Source organism: Apostichopus japonicus, chromosome 14, assembly GCF_037975245.1.
Source record: "Apostichopus japonicus isolate 1M-3 chromosome 14, ASM3797524v1, whole genome shotgun sequence".
In the NCBI taxonomy this organism is placed as follows: Eukaryota; Metazoa; Echinodermata; class Holothuroidea; order Aspidochirotida; family Stichopodidae; genus Apostichopus; species Apostichopus japonicus.
Genome location: NC_092574.1, coordinates 20349937 through 20374056, shown reverse-complemented (window position 1 = coordinate 20374056; position 24120 = coordinate 20349937). Strand labels below are relative to the sequence as shown.

The 24120-nt window shown below is 38.2% G+C and overlaps 2 protein-coding genes across 2 annotated transcripts; one reads left to right on the top strand and one right to left on the bottom strand.

Annotated features, from left to right (window-relative positions):
* Positions 1-218: 218 nt before the first annotated feature.
* On the top strand, positions 219-13240 carry LOC139979827 (beta-sarcoglycan-like). The gene is made up of 7 exons (XM_071990975.1): positions 219-378; positions 4600-4800; positions 6649-6834; positions 7617-7647; positions 8752-8909; positions 9943-10071; positions 11956-13240. Exons 1-7 carry the CDS (start codon positions 364-366, stop codon positions 12184-12186), a joined length of 951 nt encoding a protein of 316 aa, XP_071847076.1. The 5' UTR covers positions 219-363; the 3' UTR covers positions 12187-13240.
* Positions 13241-14440: 1200 nt separating this feature from the next.
* LOC139979826 (uncharacterized) lies at positions 14441-22357 on the bottom strand. Its single transcript, XM_071990974.1, has 10 exons — positions 22086-22357; positions 20313-20438; positions 19711-19763; positions 19110-19254; positions 18175-18294; positions 17537-17728; positions 16669-17395; positions 16348-16482; positions 15527-15791; positions 14441-15011 (listed from the first exon to the last, which is right to left on the bottom strand). The coding sequence occupies exons 1-10, from the start codon at positions 22281-22283 to the stop codon at positions 14498-14500; spliced, it is 2475 nt and encodes an 824-aa protein (XP_071847075.1). The 5' UTR covers positions 22284-22357; the 3' UTR covers positions 14441-14497.
* Positions 22358-24120: the final 1763 nt, after the last annotated feature.

The following is a 24120-nucleotide window of genomic DNA, read 5'->3' as shown; positions in this document are numbered from 1 at the left end:
CCAGTGCCCCCGGCTCATACCCCCTGCGGCCGCACTCATTATGGCAAAAACACAAATCGCGATGAATGCCCAAATTTCTCAGCTTCCGTACTTCACCATGAAAATACATAGCAGATCCATCTACCTTACAAACGATCAGTAAAATTTTTTACACATTTTTGTATACACTAAAATGTACTTTTTCGACGAAAAAATCTTGATAATCTCGTACGGAAGCATTCGGCTTTCCATAGTACAGTTACTTTAATCGCGAATGTCGAACGAGGAACGCGGAATAAGTAACTAACTTCACACCGGTTTTTGTAAGAGTCAATGTGATATACAAAATCCAAAGTCAGTGATCTATAGCCTGGCTACCTGAAAATGGTTATTCTGCAGGTAGGCTAAGGCGCTATAAAATACGAACTACCTCGCTGGTGTTCATCGCCAGCGGTATACTCCCTAAATTTAATTAATTGCAATTCAAGAATTGAGAGGTTCCTAGTTACAAAGGCGCTTCCAACGTATGTGTTGCGTAGGCTATACAGGCTAGGTCCTATAGGCCTCAGTAATAATATTGTTATGAAGGCCCTAGCCCTATGGTAGTACAGGGTAGGACCAGTGGCTCCTGGGCTGGGTCTAACGTCACGTCAATTCCTAACTTGGACTACGTATCATTTTAGGCATAAACTATACAGCACAGGATAACAGTAATTAAGACTGTATCTCAGCTTTTAGGGTCAAAATCTTTCTTTCCCAGGTAATTTTCAATTTGGACTGTTCCATCGTGGGCATTGGTTACAGGTTTTTGTGTGTCCGGTAGTGGTTGTAGTAGCATTGTCTGGTGATGCATCTGAAAACATTTGTGCATCTGCCAATAACCAAATGGACAGTTTCCTTGGAGTGGATTGACCAGATGTACTAAGAGTACAGAAAGATGTATCGATATAGACGCTGATTATACTTCATTTATTTGTTTTATCACAAAAAAAAGTATCTAACATAATGACAGAAATTTAACCATCATAAATCAAATGTTGTGAAAGGAAGTAATCTTACAAACCTTTTGGGCTTGAAAAGCAAGGGCACTCCCAGAGAAAGCAGACAAAGTAGTACACAGAATTTGCAACAAAAAGTATTTCCCTCTCCACTATCATACCATCCTACCACAACCCTGCCTCCCACCCACCTACAGTTGGTAGCTAAGGGGGGTGGGGGGCAAACGGGGCAGCCGCCCCCCTTGAGCATATTTTTAAATTTTGTTTTTAATGTTTTTATGATATCGCTAGTATTGTCAAAAGAGAAAATGCTAAGATGCAACTTACAAGGCCTGGGAAGTGCCATTTCCAGCTATCTGGGAGGTATTTTCAGTCAAACTTTTCTTGTACGCTTCGCGCCAACCATGGTGGCGCTACGCTTAGATAGTTTGCAATGCCGAATCTACAGTTTCGCCCCTCCCTTGGCACATTCCTGGCTACGCGCCTGCCCACCTACAACTTTTATAGTTACTAATAACATTTCTTAGTAAGCCTTTCCTTGGAGACACAATTGGCAGACTTCACTATGATTCTGAGGCATTGTGTTCCAAATCATCAAAGATCAATATTGAGACTTCTTTGAAATAAGCATCAACAAAAACAGTATGAAGTTTGCTAGATTGTCTAGTATGGTAGTTATAAGAAGAATTGTTGACTGTGTAAATGGAAGAAAAAGAACTTGGAAGCAGCTTCTTCAAACTACAAAAGTAAATGTAACTAGACTCATATTAAGTAGGTCATGATGCAAATTGAGTAAGGTCAAGGAAGCAAACAGACGATTGGTTTCGTCCCTTGCGGTGAAGAGCATGTAATATGTGTCTGATAGTCCTTTTCTGTAAAATAACCAGTTTGTTTAGAGTAGCTTTGGTAGTACCCGACCAGATAACAGCAGTATTAATTAAACCTCATAGCCCTTTGAGTCAGAGTAAACGTTAATGAGATGCCTACTCCTCTTGAAATTTGTACTGATACATACTTACATACATACTGATACATAACCTACAGGTATGCTGTATTGGCCTCAAATATGCTAGATATTCAAATATGGTCACCTTTGGTCATAATTCTTAAACTGTTTTTATTACAACCTTCGAGGAAATTTTCCTCACTGGGACATTCAGTTATCTTGTGTTTACCTTAAAAATGTCTGAGAACAATTTGGAGAGTAAAGACCCCCAGGAAAGTACTTTTTGAAAACTTCTAGCAATTACAATGTGCTATCATTTGGGGCCTTTACTGACTACCTTCAACATGATCACCCACGAGAGCTTATATATATTCAATATAAACTCCTAAGAATTTGGCACAATGAATTTGTAGAAGGGTTACTTTATTCATACTTATATTAATGTTATATTTATTTCTACCTAAGGTGAATGCCATATAATTGCTTTGTTTACTTTCAGTGATAATTTATTTGACAGAAGCTATTTGTAGAATCTACAAAAATTCATCGTTTTATGATTTTCTGTAAGTTTGTTGTTACTGTCTGTGAAGAAGATATTGGTATCATCCACAAAAAGTACCAAGGAACCAGACAAAGAGACATTACAAAGTATCTTCAACTTAAATAATAAAAATGAAAGGTCCCAAAATAGACCACTGAGGAATTCCGAATGTTACAAATTAAGAAATTTAGAGTACACATGATTAAAAGACAAACTGTTGATGTGAAGTCATAGTACTCTTAAACCAGAGGTGAGCTGTTCCTCTTACACAATCATTTTTGTAGGAGATTGCCATGATCTGTGGTGTCAAACACTAGTGATAGGTCAAGAAACACCAGTTGAGTTTTGTTTGTGTTGGAGGGCAGAATCAAGTTTATCCATGGCATCAGCTAGTGCCAACTCCGTGGAATGTCCAGAGCGAAAACCCTAGATGGACAACTAGAATATATACTATGTTTTACTTGAAAAGAGTACAGTCGATTAAACATTGGTCCCTCCAAAATTTTCAAAAAACAAGGCAATATTGATATAGGACAGTAATTAAAAAAGATACCTAGGCACTTCGTCTCTTAAAGACAGGCATGACTTTGTCTTTCTTAAAGTGATCTGGGGAAGTTCCAGTCTTAAAAAGAAGTGTTAAATACATGGGTGAGAGGTTGTGGAATATAAGGAATTTACCTCTAATGTAATTGTTGAATGGATGTTATCAAATCCAACTTATTTTCTGGGATTCAGGGATGCATATGAGATTTTAGCAACTTTAGTGTCAGTTGCTGGGAAGAGAAAGAGGGATGATGGATTAGAATGGCCCATACATACAACAGTATTTATAATTTTTATTACTGGTAGAAAAACTTTGGATCAATCTACCTTGTCATGCATATTCATTCCTATATTCTAGTGTTTACATAAATGGGAGGGATCAAGGAGCAGTTTTCCACCAACTTGGACATCATTATGCAAGGCAACATTAGGGTAGGATGTTTTTCAGTGAAGCAGTACGTTCAGTAATACAAGATGTCTAGAAATAGTGGAACATTCAATAATACGACTATCTCTAGTAATAGTGGAACATTCAACAATACGAGTATGTCTAGTCATAGTGGAACATTCAGTAATACAAGATGTCTAGTAATAGTGGAACATTCAATAATATGAGTATATCTATTAATAGTGGAACATTCAACTATATACAAGATATCTAGTAATAGTGGAACATTCAACTATACAAGATATCTAGTAATAGTGGTACATTCTGTAATACCAGTTTGTCCAGTAATAGAGAACAATGAATTATACGAGATGTCTAGTAATAGTGGAACGTTGAATTAAATACGAGATGTCTAGTAATAGTGGAACATTCAATATTACGAGATGTCTAGTAATAGTGGGACAAAACCCACAGAGTTACATTCATCAGATGCATAATAACTATCATTAGACAGAGTACAGTCAATAGTTGCATACTGTAGTAGCTATCACTAGACATAGAATTAAAGACATCAGTTGAATAGTAACTATCACTATACATTTACAGTTATCAGTTGCATAATAACTACACTATACATAGGAATTACAATCACTTGGAATATATTCAAGCTTAGCAGTTGTTATTGTGCAAATAGATAGAATTATGTTCTTTTACTTTAACAAAAGTACAACAGAAAGCATGTGCCAAATGACAAGTGACAGAGATGGGTCTTCGGTAGGGTAGACACAATTACCTTGCCATCTACAGTACAGTATGCACAGAGATGCAGCAACTCCTTTACTATTTGTTTGATAATTTAAGCATTATTGAGGGCTATATTCAAGATTTGCATTACCATATCAATTACCATATCATTGCCATGTCATTACCACTATTACCATAAGTAATTTATCCAGTGTTCCATGTCAAAATGGTCGTATTGCTATGCAATTCCAAAGATGTATAGCAGTTTTTTTTTTTTTTTTTAAATTTTATTAGACAACACAATTCCATAGCTTCCAAACCTGCTCATCTAAAGCTGAATATTAAATTAATATCCCCTTGGTATATGTTGCTAGTTGTACATTTGCAGTGCAATATTATGTTTTTTTTTGCTTAATCTCGTACTTAATAATTTAATTTAAGTTACATTATGTTTTCACAGGATGACAGTGGTAAACCATCCATGTTGGAGAAGTCCCTAGAGAGGAGAAGAATCAACCGAGAACACAACAGTAATTTCCGAGCTGGCCATGTAGCAGTACACGAAGCCCACCTGCACAAGACGGGTTTGAGAGGAAGGAAAGGCTACTTAGCCGTCTGTTTCCTGATGTGTTTAATCCTTGTTGCTGTTGTCAATTTCATGGTGGGTCTTTTGTCCGCTTTTGATAACACTTACTTTATAATACTTAATAGGATATTGATATTAAGAGGGAAGCAACCAGATTATTGTACAGCTTTATCTCAGTTAGAATGGAAGGAAATCCAGTTATGTACAAATATAACAGTGCTCAGTCAGAATGGTGCAAGAATTATAACCCAACAGAAATTGAAGAGATAATCAGAAAAGAATTGAATGTGAATGCTTCCTTGAAGTCTCAACTGGTAGCATCCGTTCTATGGCTTCTTCCAAGCACCGCTCTGTAAAGCCACAAGTTTTTCAACACAGAAAGTGCAAAAAACTTAATTTTCTCTCTATTAAGATATATACTTTGAAAGAAGACTGAATGTTCTGAAACATAGCCGTTTTATCATCTTTAGTTTATAGACAGTGTGGAAAAAGTTGTGATGAACACCCACCCTCTAGGGCTATTTCAGCGAGATCTTGCTCGCATATGGTTCGATGATGGTCATACAGTATTCAGACTAGTACTTGCTCCTGTCCTCAGCCTTGTGTGAACAGCCTTTGAAATCTTCCACATGAAATATCAATTTTGTTTTTATCTCTTTAGAGGAGTAAAGTACCTGTACATTTCGGTACCTACTGTATGACCGCATAAATCAATGATGAAGGTTGGGTCTGCTGTGTCTGCTTATTACATATATTGAGATGCCTCATGAAGCGTATGAAATTTTTTCCTTGGTGGTACCACGTAGACTTTATAAAATAGAAGGGTATAATTTATCAAGCAAGGCATCACACTGCGCGCTATACAGGAGGAGGGTCTGAGTTGCTATTCAACTGTAAAGATTTAAAGCATTGTTCTTCACAGGAGCTACAGACTTATTCAATGTGAGAGAATTCCACACAAATCTGAACACTAAAATTATTCCCTGAAATGAATAATAAGTAAGTTTCACACGCTATTGGATATTGTGCTCTTCTAGTATATTAAAACAAAACACAAAGAGGGCCTGAAATATGAGTCTTCTAGTATCGATCACTTGACGTCTGCAACAGGTTTTACAATTTAGGAAATGAGTACATCACGTACATTGTACAGTAACTTGTACAGAGAATGTGTCGTATGAAAAATTTGGCCTATAGAATAACAATTAACAAAACATTCCCTGTGATGTGGAGGCAAGTATTTGCCCAACACTCCTCATTGATAAAAACAATCGGAAAAGAACGCCGAAAGAATGAAACGTTTGGAATGTCCTGTAGAAAATTGATTAATGTATGAAGTGACTTCAGTTGCCAGGAAAATGGTCAAACCATGTAGTCATAACACTATAGCAAAACATTGTATTTAGGAAGAAATATGAAATTAAATTAATATTATGTGACTGAATTAATGGAGTCGTACGGCTCTACTGAATGGAAAATATAAACTCTCATTGCAGAACCAAAAGGGTTAACTAGTGGAAATTGTGTAGATACCTTGAGTCTTAGACTTTGAAAGCCATCTGGTTATATTTTACTACTGTGTGTGGTCCTTGAGTGTTTATTAACAGTTGAAGAAGCCTACAGGGTAGAATTTAAGGTTCAAATATTGGTGTGCAGTTTTGAAAGTTACAAATTTTGTCTCGATTAAAACACCATGGTTACTGTGTAGAAAAGTGCTATGCATTGTTGTACTTGTATAGCATTTTGACCATTATGCAATGTGATTCTGGATAAATTTATTCCCCCAGAAACTATAATTTAAAAAAAGTGAAAGAATTTAGTGAGTGTTATTCTGGTCAATGTATTATTTATGCATTATGATATTGAAGGTCATCATATATTTTATTGTTAGTGTTTAATTATTTTTTATTTATTTTTTTACAGCTTACCTTGTGGATAATGTTTGGTGTTCAGATCAACAGACATGGTTCAAACTTGTTTGATTTCCTCGTGGATGGAACTCTGCGTTTTAAAGTCCCTACAGATCTCCAATCTGTACAGTTCTTGACAGGGGGTGTTTTAGGAGGTTTCGAGGACAGGGATCTTTCTTTCTCCAGTAATGATGGTAATGTAAGTAAATATACTGCATGGTGATAGATACATTGCATGGCATGGGTGGGTGGGTACGTTCATTGCATGGCATGGTTTGATTTAACATTGTATGGCATGGGTGGTGAATACATTAATGACATGGCATGGTGAGTACACATTACATGGCATGGTGAGTACATACACTGTGTGGCCTGGTGAGTACATACACTGTGTGGCCTGGTGAGTACATGGCATGGTGAGTACATACATTGCATGGCATGGTGAGTACATACACTGTGTGGCCTGGTGAGTACATGGCATGGTGAGTACATGCATGGCATGGTGAGTACATACATTGCATGGCATGGTGAGTACATCAATGGCTGTGAGTACATACATTGCATTGCATGGCATATTGTGTAGGGGATGATAACGAGACAAGTGGCAGTGTAGAATACAAGGATCAATGGGTAATGCATCAATTTATTTTTGTAGTCCAAAACCTAACTGAAATAGTTCCGGTAACTACAACTTGAGGATTCCCGTGTGACTACCTCTTCATCGGTCTTGAGTCGAGAATAGTGACGTCCAAAATGTCTGACTGTGCTAATTATTTGTACTGTCATGAAAGAAGTTTCCTGGTGTTGTTGCTTTCAGGTGAAATATTGCAATGTTACACAGCCAGCTGCAAAAATGATAATAACCAATTCTAAAGCTTTTGTTACATATTAGGAATGTAAATTACAAATAAAATAAAAAGTTTTATTACTATAACAGGGCAAAATTTAATTTTTTGTGTGTGTTTGTTTGTTTATCGTCAGGTGACGTTACAGCAGGGTGATTATACCAAAGGTAAGTTTGTCATCACAGTACATTAGAGAAAGAGATATTCCAGATGAAATATGACGTACCACATCAACCTTTTTCCGTATTGTCAGAGTATGACAGACCATCATTTATCCTTTTAAGATCCCAGATCGTTGTCTTCACTGATGCAATGAGGACCCCATCACAATTAAACGGATTGTTTCACCATGTGATGAAGTCACTTCATTATACCTTACCAACATAGAATGAAATGGCTCCTCTGGAAAGCAGTGCTTCTGCACTGAGCAGGACTACCCTCATTAAAGATGACAATAAAAAAATATAAAAATAATCCGTCACGCAAGGGAGTTTATTTCTCAGCGTTATACATCCTGTAGAAATTTAATGAGAAAAGCAGTCGTTGGTGTAGTTCCCTGGTGTATTCAAACTGTGTGTGGCCACCCTGAATAGGGCCCGCCAAAATATGTTGGAAGGTTACACACACAAAAAAAAATTGGAGAACGAAACAGTTTTGTCAACATTTCTAGAAAAAAGTCTCTGACCCAATAAATTACTTCAAAAATGTACAAAATGGAACATCATTATGCAACTCAGCAATCTAAATCATAAAAAAGACCTCTCAAATGGCCAGAAGCATTACCCATTCCCATGCCACACCATCATACCACTGGTAGGTCATCAAGATGATCACGGTCAGATTGAGGTCAATTGGGGTCACCAATCAAAACATTTTGAATATCATGGGTGTGGTCCATGTGAAACAGACATCACAGGTCATTGCACAAAGCACTTTGCAAAAAGTTTGTATCTCAACATCGAAACAAGGTATGAAAGTGGGAGTTGGAAGGAATTTTATTCTATTTCGTTTTACAAGCTCTGTATAATATATATATTTCATCTTTAAGTTTTCTATCCCTTTAAAGAAAGTGATGTATGAAAATTATGTAAGCAATTCATTGGTCTTTTCACTGCAAAATGCCCCCAAAAAACTGTTATAGAAATACAATTTTTTGGCAGGTTTTTTGCATTCACCAAACCTTATTAATTTTACATGAAACAGAACTCTACCCAAAACAATTTACTAGCAAATTGTTAACACTAATCTTGTCAAAATTATTATTTCTGCAGTGGTCGTGTCCAGCAGGGAAACCCTATTACAAGGAAACAGCTTTGAAGTTATTAACCCCTTCACAGGGAACACAGTGTTTGATACAGGAGACAAGAAGAATCTAAAATTCCAACCTGGTACAAAGATCAGAAGTGAAGGAGGGGTAGAAGTTAGCAAGGTACAGTACAAAATAAGAAATGAAACTCTTCAGTTTCTGCCAGCAGATTAATGGGACTGTTTTTTTTTTTGAAGAAGAATGGGATAGGGCGTATGGGTGTGTGGGAATGGGAGGATGGGGGTAGGGCAGGAAGGGGAAGGGGAGGCAGATGGCAGAGTGGAATACTTAAAGGCAAGCAGCTGTAGACAGAGGAAGAATATGCACTAGTTCCAATCTTTGTTCTATTATTAAGCAAAACATGTAACACTGAAAATTATTACAAAGTTGTCTTTTAATTGATATGGTTAGCTTAAATCAAAAGATATGACTTAACTGTTTTAAGCAAACCTCCTGGTTTTATTTCAGTAAGTGACAGAAGAACAGATTTTGGATATCAAAATAAAAGATTTTTTTTTTTCAGGTTGCATGAAAAGTTACAAAATATTTTGTAAGGAAGACAAAAGCAACTGGAGGTAAAATGTATCATTGTAGCATGAAACATCTTAGCTTACCATCAGGAAGATTCTTATCGCTAGTTTGACTCAGATGTCTTCGTGTAGCAATCTCGGCCAAACTTTCCTGAGCTGTCTTTGTTAGCTATGAATGAAAAGTGACGTCTCAATTCAACAGGACTTCTTGTACATTGCTCTTTCAGTGACAATAATTTGTGTGTGTATGTCTCTCTCTCACTCAGACAAAAATTTGTGTGTGTATGTCTCTCTCTCACTCAGACAAAAATAGTTAGAAAGACACTAGATTTAGTTCTTTTTATTTTTCATTTTTTCTGGGTTATAGTCTTTTTGCTTTTCATATTGTAACTTCAAATTATAAGTGGTACAATGACAAATTCCATTGAAAGTTAAAAACTAAATCCCTGACATTTGATTGAAATTGGTTCAGCTGTCCTGCATTTCTGTACTCAATTTTGAAGTTCATAATCAACTCCGAAGCTCACTTAGTATCTTTCCATCTCAATTGTGTGAAAATTATCATTCCTCAGAACGATCAGGTGATTCCTCTTTTAATACTTGTCTCACTTTCCTTTGTACCCTAGATTGTAAGTCCCACAGGGAAAGGACTGCACTTCCGATCAGAGGGGTCCATTGAGGTCCATGGAAAGGAAGGAGGTAACATGAGGGCCCGCAAGATGAATCTCTTTGGCAAGAATATTGAACTATCTGGAGTGAGTTTGCTAACATTTCAAAGTTGTTGTTCACTATAGTGACAATGAACCATGCAGGATTATTATCTGTCAGAAGAATATGTACTTTCACTGAATCACTATCTCTTTGCATTTTGTATCAAAGTTTTGATGTTTCTGGATTTTTTGCTTATAAGGGTTTGAAAATTACGATCATTCTGTTTACATAAACTGCTGTACATGTTTGCACCTGTGTAAGAAATTGTCCAACTTTGCGTAACATTTTGTATGGGATACCTAGAATAGATAAATTATTCATTGACTGTTGAAAATATATTACAAGTTGGAAATGAGTGCAAAAGGGGGAACAAATGTCCCAGGATGTTTATCTTGACTATTATTTGAGACACCATCTTCTGAAAAAAGTAGCAGTTTCCCAATATATATGCTCCATCGTTAAGCCAGATTCCATGTGTATTTTGTAGCCTTGTGTTAATGGCATTACTATTTTTGACAAGCTTTGTGGTAGTTTGTGGTGACATCATAGAGTCTTTGCCACAGCTCATCTGAAAGGTACACCCAATACCCAGCTGTGACTGATTATAACAATTGATACAGGAACAGAGTGACACTATTAAGACAGTATCACAAGCTGTAAACTTTTAGGCTCAGTCTTGAATTTAAAGCAGCATTTTGCGTTTGATCGCCGTTTTCCACTGTTTTGACATGTCCATCAAGTTTTTACATATATACCAATCACAAAACAGCAAACTAAGATATTAGCCAAGTTTTTTTCCATGCCAAAAACGTTAAGTGGTGAGTAATCAAAGACTACAGTTCCCCTCAAGCCCACTAGTTTGAATTTAACCAATCAGTGAGTAAATAGCATGTTTAGTTATGAGCCCTTGCTAAAAATAGATTTAAAAAAAAATTGCGTTGGTACCATGCACTGTCATAGACAATGTATACAAATATACCATTGTGTTAGTTTACGTATTGGTCAGTGACGCTAATGAGTTTGGAGTTGTAATGAGTTTGGATGTATGGGCAGAGTTTATTGTGCTCCCAACGGAAAATATCTTCGAGAAAGATAGCGTTGTAGATTTTTCGACTTTTATGCCACCATTTGAAGTAAGATTTGAATAGATAAGCTAGGTATGTACGTCGTTATAGCATTGTGGAGTTAGTGGGGTTGAAAAGGACGCAATATCTGCTTTAACACAGAAAAATAGACACAGGTTTTAGTTATAAACCAACCTTTTGGAGTATGTTTTGGAAAATTTCTTGATCCCTTTTGATAATAAAATTCTATAACAATATATGTTATCACCTTGACTAATCCAAATGTCATTTCAATTACAGGAAAAGAAAAATATGAAAAAGTTTTGCAATTTGCTTTTTCTTTTTTTTTAATACTGATACAAAATGTGTGGTTGGGCAACAAAATGCTGAGAATTAATCAAATTCACTCATAATTGGCTCATAAATTATCACTTGAGGGTCTTAACAATTACAATCTTAGTTCTAAGCCTCTTAGCTTGGCAGTATGAAAATCCGAAATATAAGACCAAAGTGTTTGTAAAGTAGTTAAAATTGTGACAAGTTTTACAAAAATGTTGATTATATGACTAGTTGAATACCATATCAGATTATCTAAATTATGACTAAATCAATACATGCCATGCATACTTTGAGAAACTGAACTTCAAAAGCAACATGGAAAATGGTTGGATTAGGGTCAAGTTTGTTGGTAAATTTGATTTGGAAAATGAAATAGCACTTTGCATGTAAAACTCACAAAAAAGTGATCCTTGGCTTGCTGTGGGACCATGATTACACTCTGCTTCTCATTACAATAATATCATTATTTTGGTGGTAAAGTGCTGTTTTTAAGTAAAGCCTTTTCAAATCTATTGTTTCTCACAGATCTCATCGATTAACCTAGTAAGTCAATCATCATCATCATCTGGAATTTATTTAAACACTTCTTTGATGATACCAGACCTAGTAGTGGGTCCTCAGACTCAGCCTGGTACCTCTAATGTCTACAGACTCTGTCTGTGTGGGAACAACGGAAGGTTGTTCGGTGCCCGGGTAAGAGCAGACACGATCAGTCCTTGCCAGGAGCTGGAAGAAACGTTTGATCTGTGTAATTGATGTAAACTTATACTTGTATCTTATATCTTGTTAGGTTAGGAGCAGATCATATTAGTCAGTTCAATAATCAATAACAAGCCATGTAAAGTCAATAAACTTTAATCTATAGAGTGTATGATCTTCATTTCTACAAAAAAAGTTATATTTTCAAAGTGGGACACTTGTGATAAGAGAAGTTACGATTCGCTGCAAAAATAGGAAAGTTACTCCATATGTATGACTATTATTAAACATTTAAAGTCTCCTTGTGCATTCCAGTGTAAGCAAGGCCTAACCCAAACAAAACCACATCTATATGGTTTACATGGATGATCTGAAAACTATGAGGTGCGACACTAAAGTGGGTCATGAACTATATTCGGTGGGGTGGATAGACTTTTCCAGACATCTTTTATGAACCTCAGGCAAAAAAAAAACAAAATTTAATATAATATAATATCATTTTGTATATAGAAAAAATAAACAAAAAAATGATATAGGTATGTCAAACACTTTCAGAAATGAATGAACATTAACTGTTATTGAGCTGGTTGGCTTAATTAATGAGATAGATTTGGCTGATAAATATTAACAAGAATTTCCATATTTGGTTTGAAGATTTATTACCCCCTGGATTATCGTCCGGAACCATGGGGTCAACGTCAGTCTCTTTGAGGACCCCCTGCCATACATCTTGAGGGGGTTGGGGGAGTTTCAGCAAGGAAACACAAAGAATCTACTATAATATGTGTGCTTTCAGTACTTCTCTCTGTCAAGAAGTAAATGGCTGTTAGATAAGGTTTTGATAATTACATTAAAATATTACTATTATAGATTTACTATGTTGTACTTTTCTATAGGTTAAGTTGAACGGTGCAATATTTTTTTGATATGACATCTTTAGAAACTTGATGTTTCATGTTATCTAGAAGTTCTTTCTGTGTTTTTTTTATTTTGTTTATAATGAACCTTTTTAGTATATTTTCACCTGCCAAACTCGACCCTTTAGTATTCTTAGTCTCCATACATTCCATAGTGTGCTTATGATACTTAATATATTTCATGTCAATCCTTATTTTCTTCTTAATTGTTGTTATTTATTGTTATTGTTACAATGATGTCATCATATTATGACATCCATACCTAATGAATACCCAGTCAATCTGCAGATATCAGTGAAAGCAGTCCGGCCCCACCTTTACCCATTTTCCATTTAACTTTACCTTAAATACACTTTGCCGCCTCCAAAAGTAAATTTCCATAAATATCTAATCAAGGGTACAAGTTTGATCACCAATTGTATGATCTAGCAAGAGTTGCATTCAAATACCACTGATCTCCATGCCAGAGAGTTAAACTCAAATATCAGTTATCCTCCATGAAAACCGGGAGTGGGTTCCATTTTTAGTTACTAACTGTACTCATATACCCCACCTCCCCCTACCCCCACTCTGCACACACACCCCACCTCCCCCTATCCCCGCTCTGCACACGCACCTCGCATCCGCTACCCCGGCTCTTCATACCCACCGAATATTCAAAGGTCCACATTTTCAGAGATAGGGAATGGCCTTCCTTGCTATAGTAACAGCGTCGAATTGCACTAAACAAATTAACATGGTGCAAAATATAGGACCGTCTTGTAACTAAGCACCGTTAATTTTGAAAGAAAATAGATCTCCCCCCAGGACAGTGCCCAATGAACAAGTCCACATGCATAAGACAAAGAAAATCTTGCGCATATGAGTGACCATTACCAGACTCTCTAGCATATTAAAAGACAATACTGATGACATGTAATGCTAGATTTATGGGTGGGATTTGATGAAACAAATTCCCTGTGGCCTCTCGCTCATGCAAAAATTCGCTCGTATATGCATTTATGGGTTCTTTCGACAATGTATCACGTCCCAATTGGTAAAGCTATTATTCAGAGGTATATTCTATTCTGCTCTGCTAATTTTATGTTCATTTAATAACATTGTAGGCTAAGGTCAGCTTTTACTTTAATCATGATTAATTCAGGTCAAAGGGTATAGTACGTGTGAGTCGGATGAAAGGCGAACGAAAATGGGAGATTCAACTGCAAATATTCGAACAAAAACAAGAAAAGATTGCAAAAACCAAAAATGATAGTTTTTTATTCATTTAATTAGACTGCGACAAATAAATTTTGGTAAAAAAATTTTGGTAAATAAATTTTTGGTAAATAAATTTTTGGTAAATAAATTTTTGGAAATAAATTTTAGAAATAAATTTTTAGAAAAAAAGTTTTGGAAAAAAATGTAAATAAATTTTAGTATTTTTTGAGAAAAAAAATGTGACAATTCACTCAATTGAAAATTTGATTTTTAAAATATGTAAGGGAAAGGAAAATCAATGCTTCTTCGAGATTCGGGTAGAAGAGACCGTTTGGAAGATTTCCGGTACCCGTTAGTTGTTCGGTTATCTCGGTGTGAAGATCGCGATGATTCAGTGGCATGTCGATGTTGACAGTTTCGGCGATGTCGTTGCCTATTTCAGCGATACATTCAGAGACGGCAGGAGTGGGCTCGTCCAGTTGGATGTTAGCGGCGTCACCAGTGGCCAGTGTTGCCTCAGTGATGGCGACGGCAGACGGAGGCAAGCTGATGGAGGAAGCAGTGGATGAGGATGCGAGGCTGACGGAAGAGTCTGAAGATGACGAGAGCATGTGAGATGAGAAGTCGGTGGATGTAAGAGAACCGTCATAATCGTCTGATAGGTAAGTCGAGCGGGTCTCGTTTCTGTTCATCACAGAGGCAGAAGCAATGATGACGTCATCGTCACGGAGCAGAGATGCTATATAGCTCGGAGTTATGATGGATCTGCAAGAAAAGGTACAAACAGGGTGAGGTAATTTTTTATTTTTTATGAATATAAGCAATAGCGAACAACCGATGTAACAGGTATGTGACACACAGTCAGTGTAATTGATGTTAGGAGGGGGGGAGGGGTTATTTCCTATATGAAAAGCTTTATCTCTCCCCTCCCACTAACTACTAACAAAGTGTTTTATGAACTACACAATTACAGAAACTTGGTGACAAATTGCCACCTAAACCCACACAAGAGAAATTTTCTGCTCTCCTCCTTCCCACTTTCGTCTTAAAACAACAATGGAGTCGTGAAGAATATCCACAAATGGCTCACGAATATCGAGTATTTTTTTTTTATCTTCTATTTCTTCGTCTGTAGTCGGCAAGTTGAACACATAATATATGTCCATTATACATTTAACACATGGTTTGACGTGAATTTACATATTTTGGAATCCGATTTTTGCCCTCACGACCAATCCGTCACCCCATTTATCATGACGTCGGTGTCACGTTTCATTTACCTCTGTACTTTCTTGCCGTACTTGCTGCGAGTGACGTCACGTTCCGACAGACATCGGTCCAGCATATAATCACTGTCGTAGCCGGTGTCATCTGTCGATCCCATCAGGTGACTGAGGCAACTCTCAGAAACAGACTCTTTGAGAAAGACCTTCATCTTACTTCGAAACTCTACACCAGTCGATAAAGATGAGTTTCGCGGTGTAAGCATCGGAGTCACGAATGTCTCGGTTTCTTCGGTGTCGATATTGTCGGTAGTGACGGTGTCTACCAAATAAAAATTCATTTTGTTTTTTATCATTATTCATATTATTTACACGTCTTTTAATTAAACCATTTAATGCTTAAATTGATATTGTTTACGAGTGGTGAAAATAATTCAGAAACTTTATTATTCAGAAATTGCATAAATGTCTTCTATACTGTATAACGTATGTATTGATCAAAGTAAAACACAAAAAGCGAGAGAAAGCGATAGGGGGTGATCTGCTGTTACAATGAAAAAAAGGTCATTCTGTCACTCTTACAAATGACCTTTGACATTATATCACCCAACCCCATTACCTAAATTCATGACAGAGCTCATTAACATATTTCAACAAGTGGATATACGCAATTGATGTAGGTCGTAATCATTTTATTGTCTGACACATCGATAATCTTTAGATTAAAAATTTGCATATTTTGAAGATGGTGCTTACATGGATTTCCTCAATGGTTGAAAATATTAAAAGCTATTATTATTATTTTTTTTTTTGGGGGGGGGGTACAATTCTCTTCTCATAATTCTCCCCTTTATGTTAAGGTTGTCAATTAATCTTACCATAGTCCACGGAGCCAGTGTTTTCAGCTGTGTGAATGATCAATTCATTGCAAGAAACTCGTCGAGATGGTTGGGAAGAGTTCCTGGTTGTAGTTAGTTTGACGAAGAGTAACAGGCTCATGATGATGCTGAATCCTAAAGAAAATAACAAAGTATTTAAAGTCTGGTCTACCTCACCTCTGTTGTAAAGTAGCATACCGATTCTGTCCATATGACCATATTCTTTCGATTGAACCCCTTAACCCCTTCCTCCCCACCCCACCCCTACCCCACACTCTTCCGCTAACATAAAACTTGAAACGTTGCAATAAAGAAACCTACCAGTGACGGCGTTGGCAAGAGCAGACAGTACGATGGTTCTCTGGATGTCAGTGAGGGCGCCCTTCAGTTGATGGTCCTCAATTGCAAGTTCAGTACTTGTTGCTGTTGACCAAATCAGATTCCATCGATGATGTATTGACTTCTCGATTGGAATTCGGTGGAAAGTACTAAAACTATGAACGAAAACGGATAACTCATCAACATGAATGGTAACCATATCAACAAAGGAGAACCACAACTCCTCCAATGGTGCTAAGGTGTGAGCGATGTTTTTGATGGTAGATACATATAGGTCAAATGCATAGATGACGTAATAGAGACGATCCTTCAAGGTGTAATAACCATCAACGATAGCAGACCACTTCGCTTTGTGTAACTCGAGATTCGCCAGTAATCGTTGGACTTGGAGATCAACTTCTCGACTGATTGTAGCCATGCAGTATCTAATGACGTGTATGAGATTGTCTAACATGTAGTTGACAGATGCCCCCAACAGATTGCGAATCAACACAGCCAGAATCTTGGTCTGTTCCCGAATCTTATTTGGTAACTCAGCTAGCATAGTCCGGTTTTCACTTCCAAGTTCGATGGATATGGAAAGGAAGATCGACTCTTGTGTGTTGAATGCAACAGCCTTTCGGTCACGTGAGATGGACTGTGGGTCGTTCAATGTACGATGAGAAGAGCTTAGAGTACACGGTGTCGACTGATTCCGTGCTTGTCCAAACTGTTAAGAAAAAGGAGGTAAAAAGTATTTACTTGATAGACTGGTGAAACATCCGAGTCGTAAATAATTTAATCATAGGTTTACTGCTGAAACTGTAAATATCTGAAGTTTGATAGGCTATATTTAGTAATGACATCATACCTTATTCTCACTGAACAAGCCATCAGACATGGTATACCGGTAGCAGCTAGTGGAATCCATACATCGTTGTTTCAAACACTGGAGCTGGCCGACATCGATATAGCACTGAGATTGCTCAACAAAGTAATTCGGGTCGTCAGAAATGTTGTTGGTCGGTGATTGGCTGAGAACCACGTACTCCGTTTGGTCAGCCTTAAACAGAAATTTATACACAAAAAAATAATAATTATTGTGAAACATAATTAGAGTAGAAAATCTTTCAACGAGTCACATGCATTGTGTGTTATAAGGTTGATAAATGTGTTCATTATATTGCCTCTCTTTAGATGGTTAATGGCTGATTTCGATAATGCTCCTCTCCGGACCTCATTCCCGCCCAGGCTGCACACGTCCGGATTGCACACATATAAGTGTCGAGAGAATACCATAGTCAAGACCAGTAAATGCAGTGTAGTCCATGGATTACAGGGAAGACGTATTCCGTTATCAGGTTTAGTATAACGTGTAGTCATGCTTACCTGTTTACCGTTTCGCTTAATTGTTATTAACTCCTGAAGTTTTCTCAGTCTGTAACCTAAATTCTCTTTATTATCTGTTTCAACCTTATTCATTTTATAACCTTTATTTGTCTCACTCACTGTTGTTTGTCTGTTTTTGTTGTCATCAACAGCTAACTCTCGGATGAGGAGAAACTGGTTGGTCCTGATGTAGTCTTCACCAAGTGGTGGTCGTTGACGCATTATCACTGAGGTATATGTCTAAAAGTTGAAATCGTAGAGTCACAGAAAGTGGAAAAACAATGAACCGCAGTACTACTACGAAATCTATAAAATATATGACGGCAAGTGTTAAAAACTTCGGCAACATTCAAGTCTTGATCCTTCAAATTCAGGAATATTGCCCATAGTGTCTTGACTATATATATAGTGCTGTAATAACCTACTCAAAAATTAGAAAAATAAATGATGGAAAGGTAAGGGGAAGGTGTATTAGTGAGTTATCACTAATACAGGGGGGGGGGGATAAAGAAAGAGTATACAAGATTTAAAAAGAGAGATAAATATTTTTCACAGGTAATAGAATAATAATGAGCAGTTAGTTTTACGACGCTTGAGCGACCACAAATGTGGGAGAAACCCGCAAGGGCTTATGAATTACAACTTACACGTCGGGTGGCTTCCAATTCAACATTTTTAACTCAGCTTTGGACTCTTCCAATTTAGAAAGTCATTTCAGATGGGAAAACCGTAGATTGATCTCGGATGAAAAACCCACCTTACTATAACCTGGCAAGGTATCGAATCCGGAACCTCTCGATTGCTAAGCATCATTGCTTCAAATGCCACCGCCTTTATCCACTCGGCCCAGCACCGGTCGAAATAGTCTCATGGGGGGGGGGGGGGTATAAAGTAAGTGTATACAAGATTTACAAAGACAGATCAATATTTTACACAGATTTGCTAAACAACTTTCCAAGAATGGACCTATTCAGGCTGCATGGCGGCATTTTTCGTTGCTATAGGTATTATCGTGAGGCCCGTATAATACATAGCTTCATAATATCCAAACTCACCTTAGCTTGTTTTATACCCCTGAACTTGTGGTTCCAATCCAATCGGGTATAAACGCCCTGAGTACTGGCGTCGGGTAGGTCAAAGGTCAGGCAGAGGTCAAAGGACTGATTCAGGAATGGTTCTTCAAACTCATAAAGAGAATACCTGATGGCAACAGAATTGAAGATATAGAAATTGAAAAACAAAGAAGAAAAATAAAGAGTACAACAGATAAACAGAAATTGTCTTTCTTTCAAATAACATCATTTATCATAAATTGGAAACATTATTTTTTATGGCAATGACCATACATAAACACTTAGTATATAATAACGAGACGGCATTCGGATCAATATTAGGATGAAGGGGAGGATTGGTAATTCAGCCGTTGTAAACGTGCAAGAATATTGTCCAGTATATGTAACAAATTAAGCTAAGTTTGTCCGTTTTGGCCTTGTTGATATTTTTGTCAATAAAGGGTACCAGTATTTGGTCACATGAGGGGGAAGAGGGAGGCGAGGGGGCAAGGGTGGGTTCCAAACAGAGTGAACAGTACTTTGAGTGCAATACAACCTTTTGCTCTACATGCAAATATTCATATATTGATAAATGTATACGTACCAGAGATCATCCCGGAAATCAACATCCGAATTCGATTTCTTGCTGACCGCCATCTGTCAAAATAGAATGGATTATAGTGTACGCTGTAAACTAGGTATGAAAATCATGATAAACCAATATATGAACAGCCATCCCCCCCCCACGCCCCACCCCGGAATGTTAAGCAATACGAAATGAGAATCGGTTTAGTTTGATACAATAACACAATTCGGTGAGGATCTCGGTAGCGGGGACCAGTGAAGGTCGCCCTCTTTAAAAGGCAGTTGCTTGTACAGTCAAATTGGAACCGAAAATTTAATGTGAACAGAAATGTAATATTGAGTAACCAAGCGTATATTCACACGTCATTATATAACACCCCCCCCCCCCCCATGCCCCTCTCTCTCTCTCGTTCTCTAGGTTCCCTACACTTTCCAGTTTCATCTTATTTTAGGAGATTTCTCATGGCATAAAAACTATATAAAACCTGAGCAGAATGAAGTTTACTGGTAAACAATATAGTATTCGAGACATCGAGACAGCGGTTTGGGAAAGTCATATAGAAGAAAAAATATTGATTATGATAATAGTTGATATAGAAGTATCATCAGATAAAGACCTACCGATGTTGGTCTGATGGGATACTGAACAAGAGACAGAACATTGTCAAAGGAGAGAGTCAGAGGTCGAGGTGGGGAACATGTCTTGCCAGGATTATCGCAACATCTCACATTCGTGAGGTCCAAGGTCTGGTGACAGAAAATAAATGAGTGAGTGGGGGGATTGAATGAATAGATGAATAAATTAATCGAGGAATGAATGATTGGATGAATGGATGGATGAATGATTGGATGAATGGATGGATGAATGAATAGATGGATGGATGATGGATGATGGATGAATGGATGGATGGATGGATGAATATATGTATGAATGCATGGATGGATGGATGAATGGATGGATGGATGGATGGATGGATGGATGGATGGATGGATGGATGGATGGATGGATGGATGGATGGATGGATGGATGGATGGATGGATGGATGGATGATGGATGATGGATGATGGATGATGGATGATGGATGATGGATGATGGATGGATGGATGAATGAATGAATGAATGAATGAATGAATGAATGAATGGATGGATGGATGGATGAATGAATGAATGGATGGATGGATGGATGGGTGGAAGGGTGGATAGATGGATGGATGGATGGATGGATGGATGGATGGATGGATGGATGGATGGATGGATGGATGGATGGATGGATGGATGGATGGATGGATGGATGGATGGATGGATGGATGGATGGATGGATGGATGGATGGATGGATGGATGGATGGATGGATGGATGGATGGATGGATGGATGGATGGATGGATGGATGGATGGATGGATGGATGGATGGATGGATGGATGGATGGATGGATGGATGGATGGATGGATGGATGAATAAATGGATGAATGATGAACGAATGAATGAATGATGAATGGAATGATGACTCAGTCACGGATGGGTAGGTGGATGAACATATAAACAAACGGGAAAAAAGAGATAATTAATCAAAGAATGATCAATATCAGATCAATAATTAGAAGAACAAACGAAACAGCGATCGAACGAATAAGTTCAAGAATTAAAAGAATTAAGAAACTCAATAACTGGTGATAAAAAATAGTCGTCTATGTCCAGGTGTCAACTCTGGCGAGTTTTCCCCACATGACACCCTCTCCCATGCAATCCACCCAATGCCTACAGAAAGACGTTGTACCATTGACCGTTTGTTCCCAACCAACCCCATTCCCACCCTCCCCCAGAACGACCCACGCTCACGCGCACACAAACACATACACACAGAAACAAACATCTTCATGATAAAAAGACAAAACACACTTGAATGTGGCAACAGATTGAGAACGTCCGGAAACAACCAAACACAAGCTTTAAACAACTATACATGTACTATAAAACAGACTACGCCCTTCCCTACCCTGCTCTCCCTCCCACTCCCCTCCTACACACACACACACCGTCATTCCGCTGCCATAACTACAGCTGCGTGCCCGGTTGTACCCTTGCGTCTAACCTTTACTCAAACATCAGTTACAAGGCACCAGTATGTAATGTCATTGACATATAGGTTTATAAACAGACCATACCTTTCTGGGTGAAAGTGCATGGCATGCTCGCCGAGATGGGACCCCTCTTCACCTCTTCCTGGTCACTTGGCCGCCCCCCCCCCCAATACACAGAGGAGAAGCTCGCATGTTGCTTTCTCCGAGATGATACCTAGAAGTCTCAATCTCTTGGCCTTCTACCAAATACACACAGATTCACATTTCCTTGGTGGATGGAAACTGGCTACGAAAAGTGATCAAGTTACTCTCACCTTGTGGAGGTTACTGGTTGCGTTCAAAGATGGTTTCAACTCGAGACGAATCCAAACTTCATCCGGAGTGACACGTAAGCACACGTCAGGGACAGTTATGGCAGCAGAACCTCTCGGTCCCACCACCAATAACAGGAGGAGGATCCCTCCAAGGATCATGGAGGAGAAGCGAATCATTAAAGGAATTAATCCAATCATGAGAAGTAAGCTTGAGTAGCGTAGATTGCAATACGATGAGTATTAATGCTGAACTAGTCAACGAATAATATGTACGGTAGTTGATGTGTAACTGAGGAATAACGTTTTCATGTATAACGTGTTTCGTCACACAGCCCAAGTAACCAATCAAAATGCATCTTTGACAATCGTGCGTGAATACGCGTTACAGATTTTGTGTAAGTTGCTAAGTTACAAGGACCAATCTATGACGCAGAAAGTTTCGTGTGCCACGCGGGAACAATTCCCATCATATCAGTTGTAAATTCCATTCCTTTCGTTGTTGTATATTATATATGTCGAGCGCGTGTCCGAATTCAGCGATAACCCACTTAGGCTTGCGCGTACTTTTCATTCACCGTTGCACATTGTACACTACAGAACTCGCGCATAGTGGTTACTGCAAAGATTTGCGTTTCGCATTATCTTTGGCTTACGAGCAACCACACAGTGCAGCGAGCACATCACCATGCATTTTGTTGCCTTGGGCTTCAGGCAAAAAATCGAAAAATCGAGCGTAGTGTTCATGCGGCCCACTCCTTCATCATAATCATTCCATGTGGCCCTCCTCTGCAAAAGGTTGGACAACCCTGCTCTAATCCAACCTGTAGGCTGGCGTATTCATGACGTCACATGAACGAGCCGGTGTAGTTCCTTTTCAACGTGTGTACATATATGCATACACTGCTGTCAGGGGAGTAGAAAATGGGGTTGGGGGCAGTACCAAGTCAGATTCTGCATGATTAACAGCCATGGACAAGTTAATGTGAGACATGAAACAGCTCAAGTTACAACAGTACATCATCTACGGTAAAGTGAGAGCCTCAAGTAACATCCAATCCACCCACATCCCAAGCCAATCGGCGGGGAGGGGGCTAGGGTGTTGGAGGGCGACGTATCCGGTGACTTTTGAAAGAAACTGTTGAACCCCGTCGATCGGACAGAATAGCTCATTTGGAAGAGCAAGGAACTTTTTATTCTGAATCTTACCGGTATATAGCCTTACCGTCGGACAGCGCCCTGCCCCGGGAGCATTTTTCGCAGCACTGATCTTCAGGTGGTAATTCCCGCCAAAGGCGGCAATTATTTCACCAGTGAACGTTATTTTGTCTCCTGGGCCACGCCAGTGTGATCATCTGTGACGAATTGCCAGGATAGGAAATACTAGGCAAAACGCTTACAATCCTCAGTGATAAAAGCCCTTATCCGTATCCTCACCTACTCCACCAAATTCAAAATTAAATGTTCCGAATTTTAAACATAAATGTAGCAAAACGACATGAACCATGCCATACGAAATGTAATATTAAAAATCACGGTTGAAATAAAAATTAAAATAAAACTACTTCCCGTATTTTCGGGAATTTGACATAACTATCGGCGCACCAATACTACCTTGACGTGAGTGTATAGGGCGTGCAGTTAACTACATTATTTGAGTGTAAATCATCTGTACTGAGCATTGAATGTACATAGGTTCTGGTGCACATTACTCTGATTTTCTGACCATAAACATTTCAACTGCATAGATAGGTTAGACTGGACATCGATCTGTCCAGGCATAGGCGTAGGAGGCGGGGGTTGTGGGCTGCAGCCCCCAACCAAATTTTTAGTGAAAATTCGGGCAATATGCTGAGAATTTTTCGGGCACCTACTGAAAGAAAAATAATTTGCTATGTGTTTTTCAATGGTTGAACTGATATTTTTATGATCATTATTATTGTAACGACTTTCCCAATAATTATAACCAATATGGAAGGGTAATAACACGGCAAATGTTTGTATGTTATCGGCATGCGATGTAATAACCGACGCATGC